The sequence below is a fragment of the Saimiri boliviensis genome, chromosome 6, assembly GCF_048565385.1.
Source record: "Saimiri boliviensis isolate mSaiBol1 chromosome 6, mSaiBol1.pri, whole genome shotgun sequence".
Taxonomy (NCBI): domain Eukaryota; kingdom Metazoa; phylum Chordata; class Mammalia; order Primates; family Cebidae; genus Saimiri; species Saimiri boliviensis.
In genome coordinates this window covers 126,997,962-127,022,405 of record NC_133454.1, presented here as the reverse complement: position 1 = coordinate 127,022,405, position 24,444 = coordinate 126,997,962, and the positions used below count along the sequence as shown (strand labels likewise).

General features: G+C 59.8%; 2 protein-coding genes across 4 annotated transcripts; one reads left to right on the top strand and one right to left on the bottom strand.

The window, feature by feature from the left end:
• The first annotated feature begins 518 nt into the window (after positions 1 to 518).
• PITPNM1 (phosphatidylinositol transfer protein membrane associated 1) lies at positions 519 to 14,424 on the top strand. The gene is made up of 24 exons (XM_039470372.2): positions 519 to 724; positions 1,703 to 1,824; positions 3,203 to 3,417; positions 3,507 to 3,628; positions 3,834 to 4,058; positions 5,517 to 5,843; positions 5,928 to 6,023; positions 6,107 to 6,214; positions 7,206 to 7,267; positions 7,361 to 7,611; positions 7,887 to 8,076; positions 8,183 to 8,290; positions 8,499 to 8,656; positions 8,742 to 8,947; positions 9,835 to 10,005; positions 10,547 to 10,711; positions 10,936 to 11,084; positions 11,197 to 11,307; positions 11,832 to 11,948; positions 12,120 to 12,268; positions 12,353 to 12,502; positions 12,595 to 12,778; positions 13,116 to 13,244; positions 13,896 to 14,424. The coding sequence occupies exons 2-24, from the start codon at positions 1,747 to 1,749 to the stop codon at positions 14,157 to 14,159; spliced, it is 3,735 nt and encodes a 1,244-aa protein (XP_039326306.1). The 5' UTR covers positions 519 to 724; positions 1,703 to 1,746; the 3' UTR covers positions 14,160 to 14,424.
• A 650-nt stretch (positions 14,425 to 15,074) lies between these two features.
• Positions 15,075 to 23,688, bottom strand: AIP (AHR interacting HSP90 co-chaperone). 3 transcript variants are annotated; one of them, XM_003941195.4, is made up of 6 exons: positions 23,177 to 23,669; positions 18,925 to 19,104; positions 17,007 to 17,195; positions 15,951 to 16,127; positions 15,720 to 15,861; positions 15,075 to 15,394 (listed from the first exon to the last, which is right to left on the bottom strand). In XM_003941195.4, exons 1-6 carry the CDS (start codon positions 23,273 to 23,275, stop codon positions 15,189 to 15,191), a joined length of 993 nt encoding a protein of 330 aa, XP_003941244.1. In that variant the 5' UTR covers positions 23,276 to 23,669; the 3' UTR covers positions 15,075 to 15,188. The 3 variants fall into 3 exon arrangements, with proteins under 3 accessions (XP_003941244.1, XP_010350256.1, XP_039326307.1); XM_039470373.2 differs by having other exon boundaries at positions 15,222 to 15,394; positions 15,728 to 15,861; positions 23,177 to 23,682; XM_010351954.3 differs by lacking the exon at positions 18,925 to 19,104 and having other exon boundaries at positions 23,177 to 23,688.
• Positions 23,689 to 24,444: the final 756 nt, after the last annotated feature.

The window sequence follows — 24,444 nt, the reverse complement described above, 5'->3', positions numbered from 1 at the left end:
AAGGCAGAGGTTGGGGAGGCTTTGTGGCACCACGCAGGGGCTAGCCCAGCCACTCAGAGTGACAGCCCGCTTCTGCCTGGGTGTGTAGCTGGGTGACTGTAGGGGCCTGGGGGCCCTGGAGCTCAGCCCTAGCTGGAGGCACATCAGAGCCACCAGCGTCTGCCTAGACTTTGGTGGGGAGGCATTTCCTCTACCCTGGGCCCCAGGTCCAAGGACTGCAGAGGGTGAGGAGAGGAGAGTGGGCCTGGGACACGCCCCCCCATATCAAACTCCACCCCTTCACTGCACACAGGAGGGGCCGGGCCAGGGTGGAGATAGGACCTAAGAGTCTTTAGGGACCCCAAACAAAACAGAGGGATTAAGGGACTAAACAGAATTTAGGCAATGCCTCTTCCCCACTGCCCGGGGGAAGGAAGGCAGGGGCCTGTCTCCCTGCCTCCGCTGCAGGCGGGGCTGCCCGGACCCCGCCGGGGTAGGGAGGGCCAGGCCGGGCCCAGGAAGGGGGCGGGGCGGCCGCAGTGACGCGGCGGGCGGCGGGGAGGGACGGCAGGGGCGCCGGCGGGCGGATCGAGAGGAAGGTCGGGGCCATGGGCCGGCACTGCGCCTCGGGAGGGTCCAGCCACCGCTGGAACCCGAGGCCGGGGCTGGGGGCGCTCCGGGCTCCGACCCACGGGCCGGCTGGCCCTGCCCGGGCTGGGTGAGGGGCGTCCGCCTCAAGCTAGAGGTGAGCCGGGACGTCGGCAGGCGGGCCAAGAGCGCGGTAGGGGACCGGGAGGCCGGAGAGCAGAGGGAAGTGGGGACAACGGGGCCTCCAGCTTGCTCGCAGGGTGCGAGTGGGGGATGGAGGGGTGCCTGCAGCGGAACCGCGGTGCCAGCCCGGGGTGCGGGGGGGCGGAGCAGGTCTCCAGGGCCGGGGCCGGTGGGATACCAAGTGGAGCCACTCTGACCTCAGCCTGAGGAGGGGTCACCGCCTGGGAGGAGGACGGGGTGGCTGCCTAGGCACGTGGAAAGCTGGCAAGGGCCGGGGGTCCAGGAAGGATGCTGGGAAGGGGAGGTCGAGGACCCGGCTGCCCTCGATGATGAGGAAGACAGATCTGGGGGGCGGAAGGGATTCCTGGTCCCGGAAGGTAGGTTCGGGTGCAGGGCGTAGGGGAACCTGGCAGAGATGCTGGACGCACGGGGCCACTCCGCGCAGACACCCGGGGAACAAGGTTCTAGTTGAACGTCCGAGAGTGGGGGACCTGGGACCCTGTCGACTCCTCCGGGAAGGGGATGCAGGGGGCGGGTCCCCGAGGGGCCGGTCGCGGAAGGCGGGCCCGGAAGGAGGGGCCCCGGGGCTCCGGGGGGCGCGCCCCCGAGGGATGCTGTTTCCCAGGATTAAGACGCGGCCGCAGCGGGAGAGGCGAGGTGGCCCTCCCGCCCGCCGGCCGGAGCCTGGCGCTCCGGGGGGCCCGCGTCAGCGCGCGGTTGCCTTGGCGACGGGCGGGCGGGGGGCGGGGGCTGCGCGAAAAAGAGGTCAGCGCTCAGCCTCGCTGCGGCTCCGGGCCCCAGCGGCGCGGGCGGTGGCGCTGGGCTCGCCTCTGCCTCCCCCGCGGCGGGCCCGGGCATGGGGTCCCGTGTCCCGAGCCCCTCGGCGGGCGCGCTGGGCTCGGGACCGCGCGCCGCCTCCCGGCACTGACGGCCGCGCCGTGCCCTGCGCCAGGAGCTGGAGTGGAGGCCGCGCGCGGCCCGCCGAGCGCCTTCAGGATGCTCATCAAGGAATACCACATTCTGCTGCCCATGAGCCTGGACGAGTACCAGGTGGCCCAGCTCTACATGATCCAGGTAAGGGCCGCGGGGAGAGGGCGCCCGGGCAAGGGGTGGAGCCCTGCCGACCCCGCCAACCCTGCCCCAGGGCTGGGACCCACTGGGAGCCCGGAGGAGGCGAGAGAGGCCCCCCTTCGGATGCAGGGATGGGGAAGGGCTGCGGGTAGAAGGGCAGGAGGGCCGAGTGGCGCTTCCCACCCGCTAAGTGCCCAGCCCTCCTCTGATCTCCTGTAATCCTCCTGAGGATCTGTAATCCCATCGGGGAAGGAAAAAGCGCCCAGGAGGCGGCAAGAATGAGGAGGGGGGCCTCTGCGGCAAAGGAGGGCGGGAGGGGGTCTGGAGAGGTGCAGGGTCCCCCGGCCACACCTGGAGGTCAGGGAGATGGGGTGAGGACCACGCGCCAAACCTGGGGCAGCAAGGATTGGAGGGCAGGGGGGCTCTGGGCTTGGGCAGTGAGAAGAGTGGGTCAGGGCAGGCCCACTCTTCTCACTCGCGGTGGCCAGGTTGGTGCAGGGTCTCAGAGTCCTCTCCAGATCTGTCCCCAGCACAGCAGGACCAGAGTCTCATAAAGCAAGAGGGTCTGGACCCCACCTCGGGGTTGAGAAGGCCAATCGGGCCCCGGGGCGATAGAAGGCAGGATCTGGGGGCTCTCAAGCTATGAGGGGTGTGGCAGGAGCTGGGATTCGGAGGCGGCTGGGGCCTTCCAGAGAGGGAGGGGGCAGGGGCAGGGCCTCTGAGAACTGGAGACCCCTTTTCCTCTCGGTGTCCGTTCTCTCTTGCCAGCCAGCCCAGCCTCCTTGCCACCGTTGAGCACATCCAGGATGTGCTCCCACCTCAGGGCCGCACTAGCTTCCCCTGCCCTGAGCGCTCCCTCCCACCTCACCTCCTTAAAGTCGTGTTCAAGCCACGGTCACATTATGTTCTTAGCAAGGCCTTCCCTGACTATCTGATCAAAACTGCAGTCCCCAACCCTGATCACCCATATCCCACTAGGCTTCCTTTTCCCATAGCACTTAGCACCTTCTAACACACCATATAATTTGATTTTTCCTTTTGTATGTCTCCTTCCACTGGAATCTAAGTTCCACAGGGAGAGGGGTCTTTGTTCTATTCATCAATGTATCTCAATTGATATAATCCCAAACACCGCTGGGAGTGGAGCAGACACTAAATGAGTGCTTGAATGGCTGAGTTGAATGGGGTTGCAGAGCCCATGCGGACTGGGCAGCATCTGTGATTCTGATCCCAGGGAGCTTCGGTGGGGCAGGTCTGGTTTCAGGGAGTTGAAAAGGTTGGGCCAAGGGCCCCAGAGCTGTGCAGAGCACCCAGCTGAACTGGGGATCCCACATGCTGAGCTGGGGCTGAGCTCCCTGTTCTGCTTTGCCTTGGGCCACAGAAAAAGAGCCGGGAAGAGTCTAGTGGTGAGGGCAGCGGCGTGGAGATCCTGGCCAACCGGCCCTACACAGATGGGCCCGGGGGCAGCGGGCAGTACACACATAAGGTGTACCACGTGGGCTCCCACATCCCAGGCTGGTTCCGGGCACTGCTGCCCAAGGCTGCCCTGCAGGTAGAAGAGGAATCCTGGAACGCCTACCCCTACACTCGAACCCGGTGAGTGGGTGAGGTGCGCATGATCCGGGGCCAGAGGGGAGCAGCCCTGGTGAGTACAGCAGTGAGCCTCACCCATGCCCTCTGCCCAGGTACACCTGCCCCTTCGTGGAGAAATTCTCCATTGAAATTGAGACCTATTACCTGCCTGATGGGGGACAGCAGCCAAATGTCTTCAACCTGAGTGGGGCTGAGAGGAGACAGCGCATCCTGGGTGAGGCCTGGAGCTATGGGGGGACCCTGGCGCCCCTCTCAGGCTCCCGGCTGCCTCAGTGGGCAGCCTCTGAGAAGTCCCAGCCCTCTCCAGGCCTCCTGTCCTATCTGCAAAAGGAAAGGAGCTGTCACCCAGTCCCAAGAGGGTGCCAGGAGCAGGGGCTCGAAGGGACTGGCGCTGCTCAATACTTACCGAACTCCCTCAGACACCATCGACATCGTGCGGGATGCAGTGGCCCCGGGCGAGTACAAAGCAGAAGAGGACCCCCGGCTGTACCGCTCGGTCAAGACAGGCCGAGGGCCACTGGCTGATGACTGGGCGCGGACGGCGGCGCAGACAGGGCCCCTTATGTGCGCCTATAAGCTGTGCAAGGTTGAGTTCCGCTATTGGGGCATGCAGGCCAAGATCGAGCAGTTCATCCACGATGTAGGTGAGCACCCAGCCACGGGAGGCCCCGCTGACTCAGCATGCCCCAGACCCCGTTGTTTAGGGCCAGGGAGGCTCCCATCCACTGGAGACACAGAAGCCGGAAGCCATCATTTCCATTTGAGCTAGGGAGCACTGGGGCAGAGGTGGCCGCACGACCCAGCCAGGCATCCACAGAGCCAGAAGCTGGTAATGTAATCTACAAGGTCCGTGCTGGCTCTGACATTGAGAAATGCTGCTGCTTCCATTAAGATTCTAAGATTCATCATCATCCTGTGAGTTGAGCAAGACTTAGAGACTCTCAGGAAGGTGACCAGCTCCAACTGGCAGCATGCTAAGGAGTGCAGGCTGAGGCTGTGACTCCGATGTCTTTCTTTCTGGGTTCCCCCACCCCGGCCACTCCCAGTTTCCAGGATTCCAGCCTTTGGCCCTGGTATCCAGGAGCCCCAGTCCCACACCTCCCCTCAACCTGACCTCACCATGCCTACAGCTCAGCCCTACCTCAGCGCCCAGGTCATCTGCACACAGAGGGATGGTCCCTAGTCGGGGAGACCAGCGGCCTGGCTTCTGTCCCACTACTGACCCCCATGGTACCTTCAGCAAGCCACTGGCCATCTCGGCACTTTCAATTTCTCTTTGGTAAATGAAGAAGAGGTTGGGTCAGATCTGAAGAGTTGATACTGACAGTGATTGCAGCACTCAGACCCTTGGCTAATCGCTGTCTGTGCAAGCTATCCCTTAACACCGACAACACCACCAGGTAATGACGATCATTATTCCCATCTTACAGGTGAGGAAAGTCAGCTTAGAGAATAATGTGGCCGCCTTGTCTTGCATTTGGAAAAATACCAAAAAGCACAAATAAGAAAATTAAAATCACCCACATATAGCCAGCCACTACAAAGATTCTGATGTATCTCCTTGCAGAGGTTTATAATTATCATTCAACCACCATTCCTTTATTTCCTAGATATTTAAGAGTTTCTAACTTTATTCTTCTGCTTAAGATAAAAATATCCCAGAATGGGTATCATCTTTCGCTACAACCTTCATTGAGTGCCAACACTTCCATTAACTATTAACACCTTCATTAACCATCAACAATTTCATTAACTGTTAACACCTTCATTAACTGTTAATTCCTCAGAAGTCAACAGGAAGCCAGCCAAAAGCAAGAACAAGCATCAGTCCCTGCTTCTGGAGTGATGGGGTGGGGACAGCGCTGAGAGTTAGGGTGTGCAGAGAGACAGAAAAGGCAGTGGGCAGGGAGGGAGTCAGGCAGGAAGACAAATGCCCCACTTTCCACTCCCATTCCTGGACTGCCCTGGCCCTGCCCTACTTTGTGGCTGTGGGTGGGTGGTGTGCCCGGGGGAGCCATTACCCAACCCCAAGGCTGGGCATGTGGCTGCGGTGGTAGGGAAGCAGGCGGAGGGGCACAGTTCTGATGCCTGGGCACCTGCAGGTCTGCGTCGGGTGATGCTGCGGGCCCACCGCCAGGCCTGGTGCTGGCAGGACGAGTGGACAGAGCTGAGCATGGCTGACATCCGGGCACTGGAAGAGGAGACTGCTCGAATGCTGGCCCAGCGCATGGCCAAGTGCAACACAGGCAGTGAGGGGCCCGAGGCCCAGCCCCCAGGGAAACCAAGCACTGAGGCCCGGTCTGGGACCAGCAACAATGGCACCCCTGATGGGCCTGAGGCCCCCCCTGGCCCGGATGCCTCCCCCGATGCCAGCTTTGGGAAGCAGTGGTCTTCATCTTCCCGTTCCTCCTACTCATCACAACATGGAGGTGAGGCTGGGGCACAGGGATCGGGGAGCAACCGTCCCCAGGCTGGGCTCCCGGGCTGAGGCTGAGGCAGAGCCGGCCCGGCAGGGGCTGTGTCTCCCCAGAGCTTGTCTGAGTGGCGCATGCAGAACATCGCCCGTGACTCCGAGAACAGCTCCGAGGAAGAGTTCTTTGATGCCCACGGTCAGCACCGAGGCCCTTTTTGGGAGTGGGGCTGTCCCCCAGCAGCTCCTCCCACCCCATGACACAGCCCTCTGTCCCCTCAGAAGGCTTCTCGGACAGTGAGGAGGTCTTCCCCAAGGAGATGACCAAGTGGAACTCGAATGACTTCATTGACGCCTTTGCCTCCCCAATGGAGGCAGAGGGGACGTCAGGTAAAGATCCCGATCCCGCCTAGGACACCAGCCCCAGCACCCACGTACAGCAGGCCACAAGTTTAATGGCATCTTAAGATGAAAGTCCACCTGAAGAGGTGCTCATTAAATACACAGATGAATAATGAATGATGGTGGGTGAATGGATGGATGGATGGATGGATGGATGGATGGATGGATGGATGGATGGGTGGATGGATGGATAAATGGATGGATGGATGGATGGGTGGATAAATGGATGGGTGGGTGGGTTGGTGGGTGGGGGGATGGATGGATGGAGAAATGGATGGATAGGTGGGTGGGTGGATGGATGGTTGTATGGGTAGATGGATGGATAGATAAATGGATGGATGGATGGGTGGATAAATGGATGGATGGATGGTTTGGTGGGGGGATGGATAAATGGCTGGATGGCTGGTTCTATGGGTGGATGGATGGATGGGTGAGTGGAAAGATGGTTGATTAGAATGTAGTCAAGATGCACACATAGCACAAAGACTGAAGGAATTAACTTGGACTCCCTGGAACCTTCACGGGCGAGGTGATGTTTCTGCTGGCTTTGGAAGGCTTGTGCTGTCCAGCAGAACTTCTAGGTCCGTGTTGCCCAAGGCGATAGCCACCAGCCACACTGGCTCTCAGGCACCGAAAATGGGGCTAGTGTGACTGAGGAACTGAAGTTTTTATGCATTGTATTTTAATTCATTTGAATTTAAATAGCCACTTTAATGGCTAATGACTGCCGAGTTGGCCAGGGCGGGGTTGAGCAGTCTGCCAGGCAAACAGGCATTGTGTGGAGAGGCGGCTCTGACTGCAGTAGGACCGTCGGAGCAAAGGCCGGGACATGCAGACTGACCTGGGAGGGTGAGTGGTTAGAGGAAGGCAGGGACTTGAGGCCTCAGGCAGACACCGGAACTGGGGTGCCTGGGGTGCCAGATGCGGGGGATCCCCGCGGCCCCCTCCATCCTTCTCACTGGCTCTCGTTGCACTACAGAGCCTGGAGCCGAGGCAGCTAAAGGCATTGAGGACGGCGCCCAAGCACCCAGGGACTCAGAGGCGAGTATGGTCGGCCACCCTACGTCAAAGCTCCCCCTACTCACTGGCCTGGCCACTGCTGTGACACTCATGGCACCCCACTGTGCCCTCCAGGGCCCAGATGGAGCTGGGGATCTGGGGGCTGAGGCATGCGCAGTCCACGCGCTCTTCCTCATCCTGCACAGCGGCAACATCCTGGACTCAGGCCCTGGAGACACCAACTCCAAGCAGGCGGATGTGCAGACGCTCAGCTCGGCCTTCGAGGCCGTCACCCGAATCCACTTTCCTGAGGCCTTGGGTCACGTGGCTCTGCGACTGGTGCCCTGTCCACCCATCTGCGCCGCCGCCTACGCCCTTGTCTCCAAGTACTAGCCACAGGTGGAAGGGTGGGGAACTCCTAGGATCATGGAGGCCTTGGGGCGGGGGGTGGGGGAAGGGGTCAGGAAGCCAGACACCTGGGTCAGTCCCTCGCGTGGCTGGACCTGTTCTGGGGAATGCCTCCATTTCAATTTCCTCTTGGGACTGATACTCCCCACAAAGGACCCACAGAGCCAGAGCTTGCCAGCAGGCCCAGGGGACTTGGGCGGCGGGAGTGGGTCTGGAAGCCCCCCACCCACCACCACATTCCCTCCTCCTGCAGCCTGAGCCCCTACAGCCACGATGGCGACAGTCTGTCCCGCTCCCAAGACCACATTCCGCTGGCCGCCCTGCCACTACTGGCCACCTCATCCTCCCGCTACCAGGGTGCCGTGGCCACCGTCATTGCCCGCACCAACCAGGCCTACTCAGCCTTCCTGCGCTCACCTGAGGGCACTGGCTTCTGCGGGCAGGTCAGCAGTTAGGGACATTCCATCTTCTGCCCTCCACTGCAGCCCGCCCTGTGGCCTGCCCTGGTGAGGATAAGCCTCTCCTGATGGTGCCCCTGCTCCCACCCAGGTGGTGCTGATTGGAGATGGTGTTGGTGGCATCCTGGGCTTTGATGCCCTCTGCCACAGTGCCAACATGGGCACCGGGAGTCGGGGCAGCAGCCGCCGTGGGAGCATGGTCAGTATAGCCGAACCCAGCCTCCTGAGGAGCAGGGAGTCCCTCTCCATCTCTGGGTCTTTGCCCCCTGGAATGGCAACCCCTCTGCCAGCAGGCAGGTCCTCTCTGGAACTCTGCTCTGCCTAATCCTTAAGCCTCCTTGCTTTGAAGTAAGTAGAATTCGAATGGTCCCAGGCCTGAGGATGTTTCTATTCCCTGTTCCATCTAGAACAATGAGCTGCTCTCTCCAGAAGTTGGCCCAGTGCGGGACCCCCTGGCAGATGGCATGGAAAGGCTGGGTCGGGCCAGCCCAGAACCCTCAGCCCTGTCTGCCCAGCGCATCACCAGCGACATGGCCAGTCCTGAGCCTGAGGGCTCTCAGAACAGGTGACATCCCTGCCCCATCACTCCTGCCCTGGGCACATGCTGGACTACAGAGGCAGCAGCACTGAGCACCCCTCCTCCCCAACAGCCTTCAGGCAGCCTCAGCAACCGCCTCCTCCGGGGAGCCCCGGCAGGCAAGCACGGCCTCCTGCCCACCTGCTGCCACTTCCGAGGCGCCTGATGGCCCCAGCAGCGCTGCCCGCCTCGACTTCAAGGTCTCTGGCTTCTTCCTCTTCGGCTCCCCACTGGGCCTGGTGCTGGCTCTGCGCAAAACTGTGATGCCCGCCCTGGAGGGTGAGCCCCAGGGGCTGCGGGGGCACCTCTAGTCTCTGTCTGCCCCTTCCTCCCCCACCTCCCCTGGCCTTCCCACTCATCCGAAGCACAGGCAACTTCCCCAGTGTACTAACTCAAAGGCCTGGCTGGAGAAGGGGAGCCTGAGGCCCAGAAAGAAGGGACTTGCCAAGGGTGAGTCTCCCAAAGCCACTGGGAGGAGCTTCACACCCGAGCAATGTTCTGCATGAGAAGGGGTCCAGCGGGCACACAGGAGACACTTCCTCCTGGACCATGACAGCAAATCGAAGCCTCTGCCCTCTTCTCAGCACTTTTTTTTTTTTTTTTTTTTTTTGAGACAGAGTCTCACTCTGTCATCAGGCTGGAGTGCCAGTGGCCCAATCTTGGCTCACTGCAACCTCCAACCTCCCGGGTTCAAGCGATTCTCCTGCCTCAGCATCCCAAGTAGCTAAGATTACAGGCATCTGCCACCATGGGAGGCTAATTTACGTAGTTTTTTTTTTTTTTTAGTAGAGATGGGGTTTCACCATGTTGGCCAGGCTGGTCTCAAACTCCTGACCTCAGGTGATCCACCCACCTCTGCCTCCCAGTGCTGGGATTCAGTAGAGGCAGAGTTTTGCCATGTTGGCCAGGCTGGTCTCAAACTCCTGACCTCAAGTGATTAGCCTGCCTCTGCCTCCCACAGTACCGGGATTCCAGGCATGAGGCACCACGCCCTGCCCCTATCTCACTTTAAGCAGGGCCCTACTGACTTCCTGGGGAGTACAGTTTGGGAAGTGCTGGCTCAGGGTCACACCGGACATCAGGGTGCTGCTCCCATACCCCTACCTCCCAGAGTGCCCAGCTGAAACACCCACCCCACAATCTTTCTCTATCTTCTGGGTACCCAGTGGCCCAGATGCGCCCAGTCTGTGAGCAAATCTATAACCTCTTTCACGCGGCTGACCCCTGCGCCTCACGCCTCGAGCCTCTGCTGGCCCCCCAGTTCCAGGCCATCGCCCCACTGACTGTGCCACGCTACCAGAAGTTCCCCCTGGGAGACGGCTCATCCCTGCTGCTGGGTATACCCCCAAACAAGATAAAGGGGAGGAGGAGGAGGGTACCAACAGGGAGGGAGGAGGTAGCAGAAGGCGTGAGGCAGCTCCCACAATATGGGAAACCTCTCAGGCCACCACTCCCAGGACCAGGAGCCCCTTCCCCTGTGGGGGTCTGGATCCCCAGGATCCTCTCACCATCTGGGCCAAGCTAGGGTGGCCCCTGGCAGCATGCTGCTGGTGCACTGCTGTGCCAGCAGCCAGTGTGTGTGTCCTGCTGCGTCTGTGGGGGTGCACGGCAGGCATGTATTAGGGGGCATGCCCAGGTATGCAAGGGCCAAGCGGGCCTGTGTTGGGCACAGGTGTGTACTGTTTGGGGCAGTGGCAACAGGCATTCTGGCAGGAATGCAGCTGGCCACTGGTCTAGCTGAGGGGAGAGAATGCCACAGTGCAGCCTCAGCCAGGTCCTGGCACCACAGGGAAGATGGCGAAGGTGCGGGGATCCCCAGGTGAGAAGACAGGGGAGCCACCCAGCTGGCCCCTGCTGAGCTTACCCTCCCTCTCCCAGCTGACACTCTGCAGACGCACTCCAGCCTCTTTCTGGAGGAGCTGGAGATGTTGGTGCCGTCAACACCCACCTCTACTAGCGGTGCCTTCTGGAAGGGCAGTGAGTTAGGCACTGAGCCCCCAGCCCAGCCAGCCGTCCCCAGCACCACCAGTGAGGTGGTTAAGAGTAAGTTAAGACAGCCTGGGCAGTCCAGCCTGTGGGTGGGGGAGGTCCGGATAGCACCTACCAAGCCCAGCCGAGAAACCCTTTCACCCAGCACCCAGCACCCAGCACCCAGCCTGGACTTGGCAAAGAGCAGGCTGAGTGAAAGGGAGGGAGGAGCACCAAGCCCCCAGGCAGATGGGTACGGGGCAGGAGGCCATCTTGACTCGCTGCCCATTGCCTCGCAGTCCTGGAGCGCTGGTGGGGGACCAAGCGGATTGACTACTCGCTGTACTGCCCCGAGGCGCTCACCGCCTTTCCCACCGTCACGCTGCCCCACCTCTTCCACGCCAGCTACTGGGAGTCTGCCGACGTGGTGGCGTTCATCCTACGCCAGGTGGGCCTGGGAATATGGAATGGGAGATGAGAATGGGAGGAGGATGGACTACTGTGGGCCTGGGGAGAGGTAGTCCCCCCCTCAACAAGGCCTTGCCCGCTGGCCCTCCCAGGTGATCGAGAAGGAGCGGCCACAGGTGGCGGAATGCGAGGAGCCCTCCATCTACAGCCCTGCCTTCCCCAGGGAGAAATGGCAGCGAAAACGCACACAGGTCAAGATCCGGGTAAGTGCCCTGCCGCTCACCCCCTCTCCCTCGAGGCCCTGCCTCTTCCCCCTACCACTCCGCCCCCTCAGGGCAGGGCCAAGCCGGCCCAACTCTCTCCCAGTCCAGCCCCGCCCCTGGGGTCCTGGCCCACCTCATTGTCCCAGCCCCGGCCCTGGGAACCGCTGGTCTCCCCACCCCTCCCAGCCCTCTGCACACATTGGGGTCTGGGGTCTGGATCTGTGCTGGTCCTCACCTGGCCTCATCCTCTGCATCCCATCCTGTCACTGCCCTGCCCCTGGAACCGCAGCCCACGCACAGGATCTCAGGCCTGGGTCCACGAAAGTGTGCCTCCCCTTTCCCTCCCTCCCCGCCCCATCCCCCTTCACCCTTTGCCCTCAGTACCCTGTGGCCTCAGGCCCCAACCCCCGGTGTGTGTGCGCGCGAGGATCTGACCCCGATGTGTGCACGTGGACTCACCCGCTCCTTCCCCAAGCATCCCCATCCTATCCTGGCCGCTGACTCACGCCTTCTCCTCCTAACAGAACGTCACTTCCAACCACCGGGCTAGTGACACTGTGGTGTGCGAGGGCCGCCCCCAGGTGCTGAGCGGGCGCTTCATGTACGGGCCCCTGGACGTGGTCACGCTCACAGGAGAGAAGGTCAGGACCCAGAGGCCCTGGCCCCCTGGTCTCACGGCCCCACCTTCTGTCCTTGGAACAGCTCCAGGTCCCTGATCGTTGAGCTCCTAGACCCACCCATCCCTGACAGCCCTGCCTCTGCCCTCCTCCACACGGGGCCCCCATGGACCTCCCGCACCGTCCCCCTTCCAGGTGGATGTCTACATCATGACGCAGCCCCTGTCGGGCAAGTGGATCCACTTTGGCACCGAGGTCACCAACAGCTCGGGCCGTCTCACCTTCCCAGTTCCCCCAGAGCGCACGCTGGGCATCGGTGTCTACCCGGTGCGCATGGTGGTCAGGTGAGCGCGGCTGGCCGGGCCTCTGCGGGAGGGCTCCACCACGCCTTGCCCCGCGCCACTCACGCCCCGCCCCGTGGGCCGCAGGGGCGACCACACCTACGCCGAATGCTGCCTGACTGTGGTGGCCCGCGGCACGGAGGCCGTGGTCTTCAGCATCGACGGCTCCTTCACCGCGAGCGTCTCCATCATGGGCAGCGACCCCAAGGTGCGCGCTGGCGCCGTGGATGTGGTCAGGTAGGAGCCGCCACCGCCACCACCACCCAGCTCACCGGGGTGACCGGCGCCCCACCCCGGCCGGCGGAGCTGACCGCTGCCCCACCCCGCAGGCACTGGCAGGACGCGGGCTACCTGATCGTGTACGTCACGGGCCGGCCAGATATGCAGAAGCACCGAGTGGTGGCCTGGCTGTCGCAGCACAACTTCCCCCACGGAGTCGTCTCCTTCTGCGACGGCCTCACCCACGACCCGCTGCGCCAGAAGGCAATGTTTCTGCAGAGCCTGGTGCAGGAGGTGCGGCGGCTGGGGAGGCTGTGGGTCCTGACCCCGCCCCGCTTCTCCTTCCCCTCACCGCCAGCCGAAGCCCATCTGGCCCCACCCCATCGGCCCAGGCCCTGCCCGACTGCAGCGGCCCCTATGGTCCTGCCCGCCTAGTTCGAGGGGTCCCAGGTACTTAAGGGCAACTAGGGAGATGCAGCTGCTCCCGCCCCTGTTCCCCCGGCACTGGGACCTGTCCTCGCCTCCATCTACCTGGCCCCACGCTCAGAACAATCTGGGGAAGCCCAACAGACCCCGCCCCCAGTTGCATGGCTCCGCCCCTGGGACAGCTGATTGGCATCTCCCGCCACAGGTAGAACTGAACATCGTGGCAGGTTATGGGTCTCCCAAAGACGTGGCTGTATATGCGGCGCTGGGCCTGTCCCCCAGCCAGACCTACATCGTGGGCCGCGCGGTGCGAAAGCTACAAGCGCAGTGCCAGGTGAGGGACCAGTGATGGCCTGGAACAGGACCTCAGGGGGCAGGAGCCTGAGACCCAGGCCTTAGGAACCACCTGCGCTGGGGCAGCTGGGAAAAGGCCTCACCGGCCTCTGGGGAACCCGGGATCCTCCTAGGACAAGGGCCATGAGCAGCTTGAGCTACTGGCTGCCAGGCAGGCCAGAGGGGACAACCCATGCTGCGGTGTGCTGAAAATCCTGGGCGCTGCTTCCACTCCACCATGGCTTTGGGCAAGGGTCTGACCTTTCTGAGCCTCACCTTCCCGTCTGTAAATGGAATGATCATGGCACTGCCCATGTCAGCTTATAAAGATCACATCATTTACTACACATCAACAGGCACAGAGCTGGGCACAAAGCAAGTGCTGGCTAAACACTGGTTGCTGGTATTTTTCCTCTACGACCCATTTTCCAGATGAGGAGAATGAGGCCCAGAGAAGGGCAGAGGTGGGAGCACAGCTGAGGTGCCCTGGCTCCCAGCCTGGGGTCCTATCTATTGAGAAGGCTTCGCCTTCGGCTGCGCGGAGCCTGCCACCAGTCCCCCAGCCTGCCTCAGGTGCCTCTGGAGGACCGGGGAGGGCAGCATGTGGGCCCCTGGCCAGCACCCCCTCATCCCTGCCCACCTGTGCCCACAGTTCCTGTCAGATGGCTACGTGGCACACCTGGGCCAGCTGGAAGCGGGCTCGCACTCGCATGCCTCCTCCGGACCTCCGAGGACTGCCTTGGCCAAGAGCAGCTATGGCGTGGCCGCCCCTGTGGACTTCCTGCGCAAACAGAGCCAGCTGCTTCGCTCCAGGGGCCCCAGCCAGGTGGAGCGTGAGGGCCCAGGAACACCGCCCACCACCCTGGCAAGGGGTAAGGCACGGAGCATCAGCCTGAAGCTGGACAGCGAGGAGTGAGGCCCACACCACACCAGGACCTGGATTATTTATTGACACACCTGAGGGGTCCAAGAGGCTGTCTGTGGGAGGCTGGGGGCCCAGACTTTTGGCCCCAGTGCTGGCCCCCCAGCCCCATACCCTGCATTGCCATGTGCCCCTCGGTGTTACTTCCCTTTCACATGAGGGGACCCAGCGCCGGGGGGAGGGAGGAGGCCGTGGGCATAGGCACAGAGGCTTTTCCAGTGTGTATAAATTCACGAAAATAAACGCCACCTGCATCCCACCCACTCGCCCTGTGCCGGGCACCACAGGGCAGCCAGCCCAGTTTCCAGTTCAATAGGGGACACCAATGTGCATGGAGAGGCCGACACGCACCCAGGACCATCCAGGTCACAGGCAGGGTCAGGATGAGGGCCTGGCCTTCAAAAGGTGTCACAAAGCATGAGCCCAGGGCCATCCAGGTCATGGGCAGTTCAGGGTGGGGGCCTGGCCCTCAAAAGGTCTCACCCTCTCTTCCTGGACAGTCTGCCCACCCCAGCCCGACCCTGCTTACCTTGGCCCCAGTATGGCTTCTCATGGAAACCCTGTCCCCAGACACCGAGGCCAGGAGACCATGGGATCCAAGGCTGGAAGGGGAGGACAGCACCAGGAGACCACCTCAGGCGCCCAGCTCCCTGGCCTGTACCCACTTCATCTTCACCTTAAGACAGGAGGCTCCCGGGGCACCCCAGCCCTGGCCAGCAAGGGACACTTCCCCCTACCTTGGTGAAAGAGCCCATCGTCATAATTTCTCTAACAGGGACACTGAAGCCCCAGAGCTGACAGGTGGGGGGCTAGGATTTGAACCCTGATTCTCTGCCTCCTGACGGCCACCCAAGTACCAGAAAATGCCAGGTGATGACCCAGCTCTCCCAGTGGACCAGCTCGGCAGACTCAGAGAGAGATAAATAAAGGTTTTTATATACACAGAAGCAAGACGGAGCGGGAGCAGGAGGGCTGGCAGCGGTAGCTGCGGCTTGGCAGGTGAGGTGGGGCCGAGCGCTCCTGTCAATGAGAGAAGATGCCCCGGAAGCGGGCCTTGTCCTCTTCGTCCTTCTGCCGGACCCGAGCCTCCAGGGCCCGCAGCTCTCGGCTCACAACGGGCGCCAGGGCCGGGTCCAGCTCCAGCACTTTGGCAAAGTCAGCCTGGGCCTCCCGGGCGTTCCACACGGCCGCGTGGGCCTTGCCCCGCTTGAAGTAGGCCTTGACGTTGTCTGCAGGGGATGCCCGTGGGCAACGGCATGCAAGGGCATGAGGGGGGATCCTGGCCAGCTACCTGGCCTCACGTCTCCTGGCACCATGGGCCCACAGGGGAGAGAACCCTCCCTGACCTGAGGATGCCACCCCATGCCAGCCCCAATCCACCATTCATGCTTCATTGGCAAGATGGGGCCCATAGCCCCGCCGAGGCGGCGCATTTAGTCACGCCCCCGTGGGAGCTCAGAATGGGGGGTGTGAAAGCCTAGGTCGTGAGCCCCAGCAGTGACGGGAGAAAGGCGACTCTCTGAGCACTCGCAGCCCCGGCAGCCTGGCGCTCACCGTCATACTTGTTGAGAATGGAGGAGCAGTGGTCCAGCACCTCGTAGTACTCCTTGGCCACCAGCTTGCACTGGCAGTAGTTGAGCAGCAGCGGCGTGATCTGCTGGTCCAGCTGGATCCAGTCAGAGGACCCGGGCTGTTCCTGGCAGTATGGGAGCAGGGAGAAGCTGGAGACCTGGGCCCCCTGGCTCCGCACCCCCCCCATCCTCCCGCTCAGCCTCCAGGCAGCACCTTCATCTGCAGGTTCTTGAGGCAGGCAATGGCATCGTAGTACTTGGCGGCAGCCTCCTTCACGTGTCCCTCACGGTACAACCGGTTGCCCTCCTGGTGGATAAGCGGCACTGCCTTTGCCTTTTCTTCATCCGTCATGGCCCATGGGTCCTGCTGGTATGTGCCAGGGCTCTCCACCTGCAGGGCATGGGGCATATTACAGTAGGACTTCGGAATACCACAGCTGCTTCAGCGGCAGACCTGACCAGCATCTGGGCTGGCTGGGCACCCGATCAGCACACAGCAGCAGCACGGCCGCCTGTTACTCAAATAGCATTCGGGCCCGGTGCAGTGGCTCAGGCCTGTAATCCCATCACTTTGGGAAGCCGAGGCGAGTGGATCACCTGAGGTCGGGAGTTCAAGACCAGCCTGACCGACATGGCGAAAACCCATCTCTACTAAAAATCTAAAATTAGCCAGGTGTGGTGGCGCATGCCTGTAATCCCAGCTATTCAGGAGGCTGAGGCAGAAGAATCGCTTGATCCCAGGAGGCAGAGGTTGCAGTGAGCTGAGATTGCGCCATCGCACTCCAGCCTGGGGCAACAAGAGCGAAAGAAACTCTATCTTTAAAAAAAAAAAAAAAAAAAAAAAAAGCATTCCACAAACATCGATGTCACATCTCCTGTGTGCCCGGCACTGTGCCCAGTGCTAAGAATAGAACAGTAAACGAGACGGTGAAAACCCTGCCCTCGCAGAAATCGTGCTCCATGGGCAGATTCCCTAAACGGACAAGGAAATACACAAATTCCCAGGGACTTCAAGACGCGGCGAAGCTGGGAAGAAAATAAGCCTCTAAAAGACAGAGAACCAGGAGGTTGGATAGGCAGGGCCAGCTTCCTGGAGGAGGTGATATTTGAGACATGAAGGAGGAGGAAAGGAGACTGGGGGGCTGCCAAGGGTCCCATACAGGCTTTCTTGTCCCTGTCCGCTCCCCCAGCAGTCCACCCACGGATCCCACCACCCCTGGGCAGACAGGCCAGCACCCTGAGGCTGGGCAGTGGGGGCGGTGCCCCTCACCTTCAGCATCTCCATGTGGAAGATGAGGGGCTGGGGGTTCTGCTGCAGGGCGTCCAGGTCGGCGTGACCCAGGGAGCTGTGCTCTTGCATCTGCGCGACGCCACAGCAGTGCCGCTGGCCCTCCAGGGGGTCCTTGCCTGCCGCGATGTTTCGGAGACTCTTGGCCACCAGCGGGTACAGGACCACATGCTGCAGGAGGGCAAGGGCACCAGGGGCTCTGTCATTGTGAGCTGGATGGTCACCGCGTCCACAAGACCCAGCCCCCCTTCCCCATCGCCACCTGAGAACAAACACCAAGGCCCAGAGAGGGACAAACGGGCCCCCACTCCGTTTACGAGCAGGAGGCTTTCCCTCAGGACTCCTCCAGCCACTTGGCCCTCTCTTGGTGAAGCCCCAGCTTCTGCCACTTCTCTGGCGACCAGAGCACCGACCCCCACCCCCACCCCCACCACAGACACACACCTCCCATCAACCCGTCTCCCTGGTCCTTACAGGCCGGGTGGAATTCTCACCTCCTCTCCCTCCTGAGGATAAGGCCCACAGGCTGGACTATGCCAAGCACTGGGGCCCCACATTCTGTTCCCGGGAGAAGCTCCTCCTCCGGCCCCACCCACACTCCACCGAGGGCCCTACCACTTCGAAACCCTCAGGGAGACGGGAATAGGGGACCCAGCCTCTAATCTCCTGCTTGGCAAAGCTGCTAGGCTGGTGGGAACCAGATTACTCCCACCCAGGGCTCCCCTACTCTTCCCACTGCCCTGCGGTCTGGACACAGGCTGACTGCTGGGCTGCCATTCAGCAGGCATTTCCCGAGTCTTGGCTCTGGGGTGGCCCATGCTGGGCATCTCAAAGCTAGAAGTAAACAGGCCAGATCCCTGCCCGTCAATAGCCTAGGACAAGGCAGATCCTGGCCAGCAGATCCTGGCCATGCAGGGCATGAGGGCTGGAGGACCCAAGGTGGGAGTTGAGCCAACCACTGGCAGTCAGGGAGGGCTTCCTAGAAGTGGTGCCCCAGGAATCAGCTTTGAAGGAAGAGGGAAGATCTTGGCTAAGAAGGAGAATGCAAAGAAAAAGCAGGGAGGTTGAGTCAGAGGAGATGGCAGGAGCCAGCCCCCAAAAAGCTATGTGAGCAGCTATAGCTTATACAGTTTAAGTCCTCACTTAACGTCCTAAGTAGGTCTTGGAAACCGTGGCTGTAGGCCAAACAATACATAACGAGACCAGTTTTTCTTCTCATCAATGTTTTAACAAAATTATGCTGAGAGAAACGACGGTGGCTGAGAACCTGATGTATGTTTTCTCTCTCAGTCAGTTTCCGAGAACGTTCCAGCAACATTAAGTGAGGACTCACTGTGCTCTGTCCTGACAGTGACCAGGAGCCACAGAGGTTTGAAACAAAGGGATGTACCAGTCATTTGCATTTGAGAAAAGAGTCCCCTGGCCGCAGTCTGGCTAATAGGAGAGGGCGGAATGGAGGCCAGGATGCCATCAGCAGGCTGGTGTGGTAGTCTGGAAAGAGTGGGTGAGCCGGGCGTGGTGGCTCCCGCCTGTAATCCCAGCACTTTGGGAGGCTGAGGAGGGCGGATCACCTGAGGTCAGGCATTCAAGAACAGCCTGGCCAACATGGCGAGACCCTGTCTCTACTAAAAATACAAAAATTAGCCAAGCATCATGGTGGGTGCCTGTAATCCCAGCTACTCGGGAGACTGAGGCAGGAGAATTGGTTGAACCCAGGAGGGGGAGGTTGCAGTGAGCCAAGATCACACCACTACACTCCAGCCCGGGTGACAGAGTGACACTCCATCTCAAAAACAAAGAGTAGGTGGCAGTCTAGCGAAGGGTGGAGGGAGGAGGAGCCCTGGGGACAGGGAATGGGGCGTGGCTGGACAGCCACCACAGACAGGTGCAGGACGGACACCTTGACGTCACAGAGGAACTGGGCAATCTCCCCCTCACGCATGGTGCACACGATGGTCTCCCACACGGGCAGCTTGAACTTCTTGCCAATGATGAGCTCCATGGGCTTGCCTCGCGCCCGGCTGTCATCCAGAACGGTGCCCTCGTCATCACTGTGCAGCGTCCGGTAGTGGAACGTGGCCTATGGGCCACATGTGAGGTCAGGCAAGGGCACAAACCCCCACCCTGACCCCCAAAGACAAGTCCAGTCCCTGGCCTGCTGATGGCACAAGGGACGGGGCTTCCCCAGGGACACCACCTGACCTTACACCTGGCTTTATCCCCCGACACTGGTGACAAAACAAAGTCACAAGGAGGGGAGTAACAGGCCCAAATCACACAGCCAGTGGGTGGCTGGGTGGGAACAAGAATCCAAGAGGTCTGACTCCGGTCGTTCCTCAACAAATATTTACTGAGCACCTACTACGTGCCCAAGCTCTGTGCTAGACACCAGAACATGGCAGCTGGCAAAACACAAAAAAAGTCCCTGCCCCCCTGGAGCTTGCATGGAGCTTCTAGAGGGAGGAGATGGGTGTCAAACAAAACAATGTGTTGTTGCAGGTGAAGCCACGTGCTTGGGAAACAGCAAGGGCAAGAGGGTGGGGGCTGGATTAAACAGAGTGGGGGTGGGGGAGTAAGAAAGCAAGCAAGCCAGGCCGGGCGCGGTGCCTCAAGCCTGTAATCCCAGCACTTTGGGAGGCCGAGGCGGGTGGATCACGAGGTCGAGAGATCGAGACCATCCTGGTCAACATGGTGAAACCCCGTCTCTACTAAAAATACTAAAAAAACTAGCTGGGCATGGTGGCACGTGCCTGTAATCTCAGCTACTCAGGAGGCTGAGGCAGGAGAATTGCCTGAACCCAGGAGGCGGAGGTTGCGGTGAGCTGAGATCGCGCCATTGCACTCCAGCCTGGGTAACAAGAGCGAAACTCCGTCTCAAAAAAAAAAAAAAAATACAGAAGGAAAGGAGAAAAGTGCTGGGTAGAGGAGGGCGTGGCCCCTAGCTAGGGCTCCACCCCCACGGACCTAGGTGAGGACAGACCTTTCCCTCCCAAATGTTACATTTCCTAACACCCCGCTGGCCTGCCATGCCCCCATCCTGTGCCTATAGAAACCTGAGACCTGGTCAGGCACAGTGGCTCACGCCTGTAATTCCCGCACTCTGGGAGGCTGAGGTGGGCAGATCACAAGGTCAGGAGATCAAGATCATCCTGGCCAACACGGTGAAACCCCATCTCTACTAAAAATGCAAAATAGTAGCCAGTTGTGGTGGTACGCGCCTGTAATCCCAGCTACTTGGGAGGCTGAGGCAGGAGAATTGCTTGAACCTGGGAGACAGAGATTGTAGTGAGCTGAGTTCCAGCCACTGCACTCCAGCCTGGGCCACAGAGCGAGACTCCGTCTCAAAAAAACAAACAAAAACCCTGAGACCCTAGGGGGCAGACACACAGCCAGCCAGATGTCAGAGGAGCACATCAGCAGAAGACATGAGCAGCTGGTCACTGAGAGGACGTCGGGAAAGCACCCTGCAGAAGAACACACTGACAGGCAGCAGCACACTGGCAGACCATCGACCGAGAGGATGAGGCAGAGTCTGGCTAGGGCAGTCAGAGGAGAGCTGGGGCCACCACAACCCCAGGGGAAGACCATCACCCTTCTGGCTCTCCCATCAGCTGAGAGCTACTTCCACTCAATAATAACTTTGCAGTCAGCCGGGTGTGGCTCATTACCTATAATCCCGGCACTTTGGGAGACCAAGGCGGGCAGATCACTTGAGGTCAGGAGTTAGAAACCAGCCTTGGCCAAGACAGTGAAAGCCCGTCTCTACTAAAAACATGAAAAAAAAAAATTAGCCAGGCGTGGTGGCAGGCACCTGCAATCCCAGCTACTTGGGAGACTGAGGCAGGAGGATCACTTGAACCGGGGAGGCGGAGGTTGCAGTGAGCCGAGATGGCACCATTGCACTCCAGCCTGGGCAACAAGATCGAAACTCTGTCTCGGAAAAAAAAGAAAACAACCCTGCACTCATTCTCCAAGCCCACGTGTGGTCTGATTCTCCGGCACATCAAGGCAAGAAACTCCAGGTTACAGAAAGCCCTCTGACCTGTGATAAGGAACGGGGTCGAATTGAGCTGGTGAGCACAAGCCGCTTATAGACAAACTAAGAGAGCTCCCAGGGACACACGGAGCTGTAAACGTTCGCCCCTAGGCACTGCCATGGGGTTGGAGCCCCACAGCCTGCCCTTCTGTATGCTTTTTGAGAGGTTTGAGAAGCGGGGCACCCAAGAAGCAAGCCAGACCCCCATCACACGCCCTGTGAGGAGGACAAGGGAACTTTTTCTGTTTCAAACCCATGGTGCGTTCAAGAGCAGCAAGGACAGTGTGGTGGAGCAGAGTGAAGGAGGCGGCGGGGTCAGCAGCGGGGCTCACCCAGATCAGCAGGGGTGGACCTCAAAGGGCCTGCAGGCGATGGTGAGGCCTGTTTTCGACTCTGAGATGGAAGCCACTGAGTGGCTCCAAGCAGAAAAGGAACAGAATCTAACAGGTGTTCTGCTGCTGGGATGAGAACAAACCATAGAGGGACGAAAGAGGCAGGAGGAGAGTCAGAGATCGCTGCACTAACCCAGGCCAGAAGTGAGGACAGCCTGGACCCAAGCGGTAATGGCGGAAGTGGTGAGAAGTCAGATTCCAGCTGGAGATTGAGGAGGTGATGTGGGATATGAGAGACTGGGAGGACCATGGAGACACTCAGGTTTTTGGCCTGAACAACGAGAAGGCTGGAGGTTCCCCTAACTGACATGGAGAAGGCGCTGGTGGAGCAGGCTAAGTGTGAGTTGCCAACCAGGCTTCCAGGTGGAGATGGTGAGTCGGGAGCTGTATGTCAAGTGTAAGAGAGAGGTAATGACTGGACGTCTGTATCTCAGGGTAATCCAGGCAGGGAGAGATTTTAGAGAGGACACTGAGGGTGGGTGCAGACAAAAGGGGTTTGAAGACTGAACCCTCGACAGGATATGGTTAAGAAGCCCATGCTCTTAACTGCCACGCCACGCTGCATCCCTCAACTCAGTTTCGACATCAGGAAAATGGAATCCACACAGTACCTATCTCACACTGTGGGAAAGAAACAGACTTGTGAAGCAAGTAGCACGGTGCTCACACAGTGCTGACACCTGGTTATTTAACACCACCTGTTCCTGATCTTGGGGTGCCATTTGTTCACATCTCTCCTTCTGGTGTCTGTTCCATCCAGGACCTCCATGGCCAGGTCCTTCTTCCAACACCACCAATCCCCCAGTCCTTGGGGGCATGAACCCACACCATACATCCCGTCTCTTCTTAGAGATCTCTTTTCATACAGTGGCTCGCTCCAGCCATGCAACGCCCTCTGCTCTCAGAGCACTTCCACTGCACTGGGCTAGGATGCTTAGCTGCCCGATTCAGCACAGCGCTGGCCCGGGGGCATGCGCATGTCCTGCCTGACTGCTCTGCTGCGCACAGGGGCTGCCCCTGGGAAGGTCCCTTCTCTGCAGACAAATGGCAGCTGGGAAAGGCACTCCCCCGGGAGGGGTCAACCGCAGGAGAAGCAGGGAAGCCTAGAGTTGCAGGTTGTCGGGGGAAGGGACCAGAGGGGCTGGATCTGCGGGCCTGGTTGTAAAAAAGAGGAAAGTGGGAGGCTCTTTACTTCCCAGCCCTCATCTGGGCCAAACAAGCCACTAACGCTGTAGGAAGGCTGCCAAAGGGTCCCTGTCTGGGAGACCTGACCTCTGGACCCGTTCTCTGGCTTTGCATGTCCCAGGGCCTCAGTTTTCCATTCTAAATAGTGGCAGTTGGTCTAAGTGTTTTTGGAAGGCCCTTCCATCTACAAAGGATCATTAAGCCTTGAAACCCAGATACCCCAGGACCACTCCTCTCCCTGGCTTTCCTCTGCCGTGGGGTCTGCCCAAGCACTGAGATCAACCCCCAATCCCAAGCCGCTTGTGATGACTGACGGCCTCCTCTACTAATGCTGCTGCAACGCCGGGCCAGGGGGCGGGGCAGACAGGCCCGAATTCACCCCCTACTTAAATTCAGACCAATCAGCGTCGAGCTCCGCATGTGAGCGGTAGGGTCACTGAGGGTGTCCTCTGGGCATGCGCAACCTCTCGCCTAAGGCCTCCTCCCGCCTCGCATGCGCACCACGCCGCAGAGGGGAGAGGGGAGGGGTAGACACGAACCTTGGTCCCATCCTGAAAGTCGGGGAGGTCTCCTCGGCCTTCCTGTATCACACGTTTTTGGATCCCGTCCTCCCGGAGTCTTGCGATGATATCCGCCATCCTCCTTCGCCGCTGCTCCCTTTCGGCAACTTCCGGACTCGCTCGGTGGCTTCCGGACTTGCTTCGGCAACTCCTAGAGCCTCGGCAACATCCGGGCTAGCGCCATTTTGGTTGAGGGCAGAAGCCAAAAAGGACTGAGCGTGAAAACGGATGGTGATTGGTTCTCTGCGCGCCTGGGGACTGGGCCTGGGAATGTCTCGGGGCGGGACCCGAGCCGGTCAAGGAGGCGGGGCCGGGGTCCGCTGGCCGGGCGGGAGGAGGATGTCCCCAGCACTTGTGTCTTTGAATTGATTGGGACTGCGGCCGTGTGGCACTTCGTTTGAAGTTATGGATGTAATATAACAGCATTGCAGAGTTAGGAAAACTTAAAAAATAACTCCACTCGTAAGCCACACCCTCAAAGCGTTGTGATTTTTGCGTATTTTCTTCCGGCTTTTTTTTTTTTTTTTTTTGAGACGGGGTCACTCTGCTGCTCAGGCTGGAGTGCAGTGGCGTGATTTTGGCTCATTGCAACCTCCGCCCCGTGGGTTCAAGCAATTCTCCTGCCTCAGCCTCCCTAGTAGCTGGGATTACAGGTGCGCACCATCACGCCCAGCTAATTTTTGTATTTTTAGTAGAGACGGGGTTTGGCCTTGTTGGCCAGGCTGGTGTCAAACTCTTAACCTCAGGAGATCCACGCATCTCGGCCTCCCAAAGTGTTGGGATTACAGTCGTGAGCCACCATGCCTGGCCTATATGAAACACTCTAAATAAAATACTAGGCGAATTGAATTCACTAATGTCATGTAAAAATGCATCAGCATGGGCCAGGTGCGGTGGCTCATGCCTCTAACCCGAGCACTTTGGGAGGCCAAGGTGGGTGGATTCTCTTGAGCTCACACGTTCAAGACCAGCCAGGACAACATGGAGAAATATCATCTTTACCAAAAATACAAAAAATTAGGTGGTGTGGTGGTGCATGCATGTGGTCCCAGCTACTCAGGAGGCTGAGGCTGGAGGATCCCTCGAGGCTGGGAGATGGAGGTTGTAGTGAGCCGAGATTCTGTCACTACACTCCAGCCTGGGTGCTGAAGTGAGACCCCCATCTCAAAAAAAAAAAAAAAAAAAAAAAAATCAATATTCTAAGTGAAATATCAGCCACATACAGAAAAATACTGTATTATTCCTCT

Excerpts from the sequence above, each read along its gene's own strand:
- AIP (XM_003941195.4), bottom strand. The coding sequence starts at position 23,275 with ATGGCGGATATCATCGCAAGACTCCGGGAGGACGGGATCCAAAAACGT. Across the intron at positions 19,105-23,176 it reads ACTTTCAGGATGGGACCAAG|GCCACGTTCCACTACCGGAC; the intron begins GTTCGTGTCTAC and ends TGTGGCCCATAG. Across the intron at positions 15,395-15,719 it reads CATTCTCAACAAGTATGACG|ACAACGTCAAGGCCTACTTC; the intron begins GTGAGCGCCAGG and ends CATCCCCTGCAG.
- PITPNM1 (XM_039470372.2), top strand. The coding sequence starts at position 1,747 with ATGCTCATCAAGGAATACCACATTCTGCTGCCCATGAGCCTGGACGAG. Across the intron at positions 5,844-5,927 it reads CTACTCATCACAACATGGAG|GGGCTGTGTCTCCCCAGAGC; the intron begins GTGAGGCTGGGG and ends CCGGCCCGGCAG. Across the intron at positions 11,085-11,196 it reads TGGCGTTCATCCTACGCCAG|GTGATCGAGAAGGAGCGGCC; the intron begins GTGGGCCTGGGA and ends TGGCCCTCCCAG.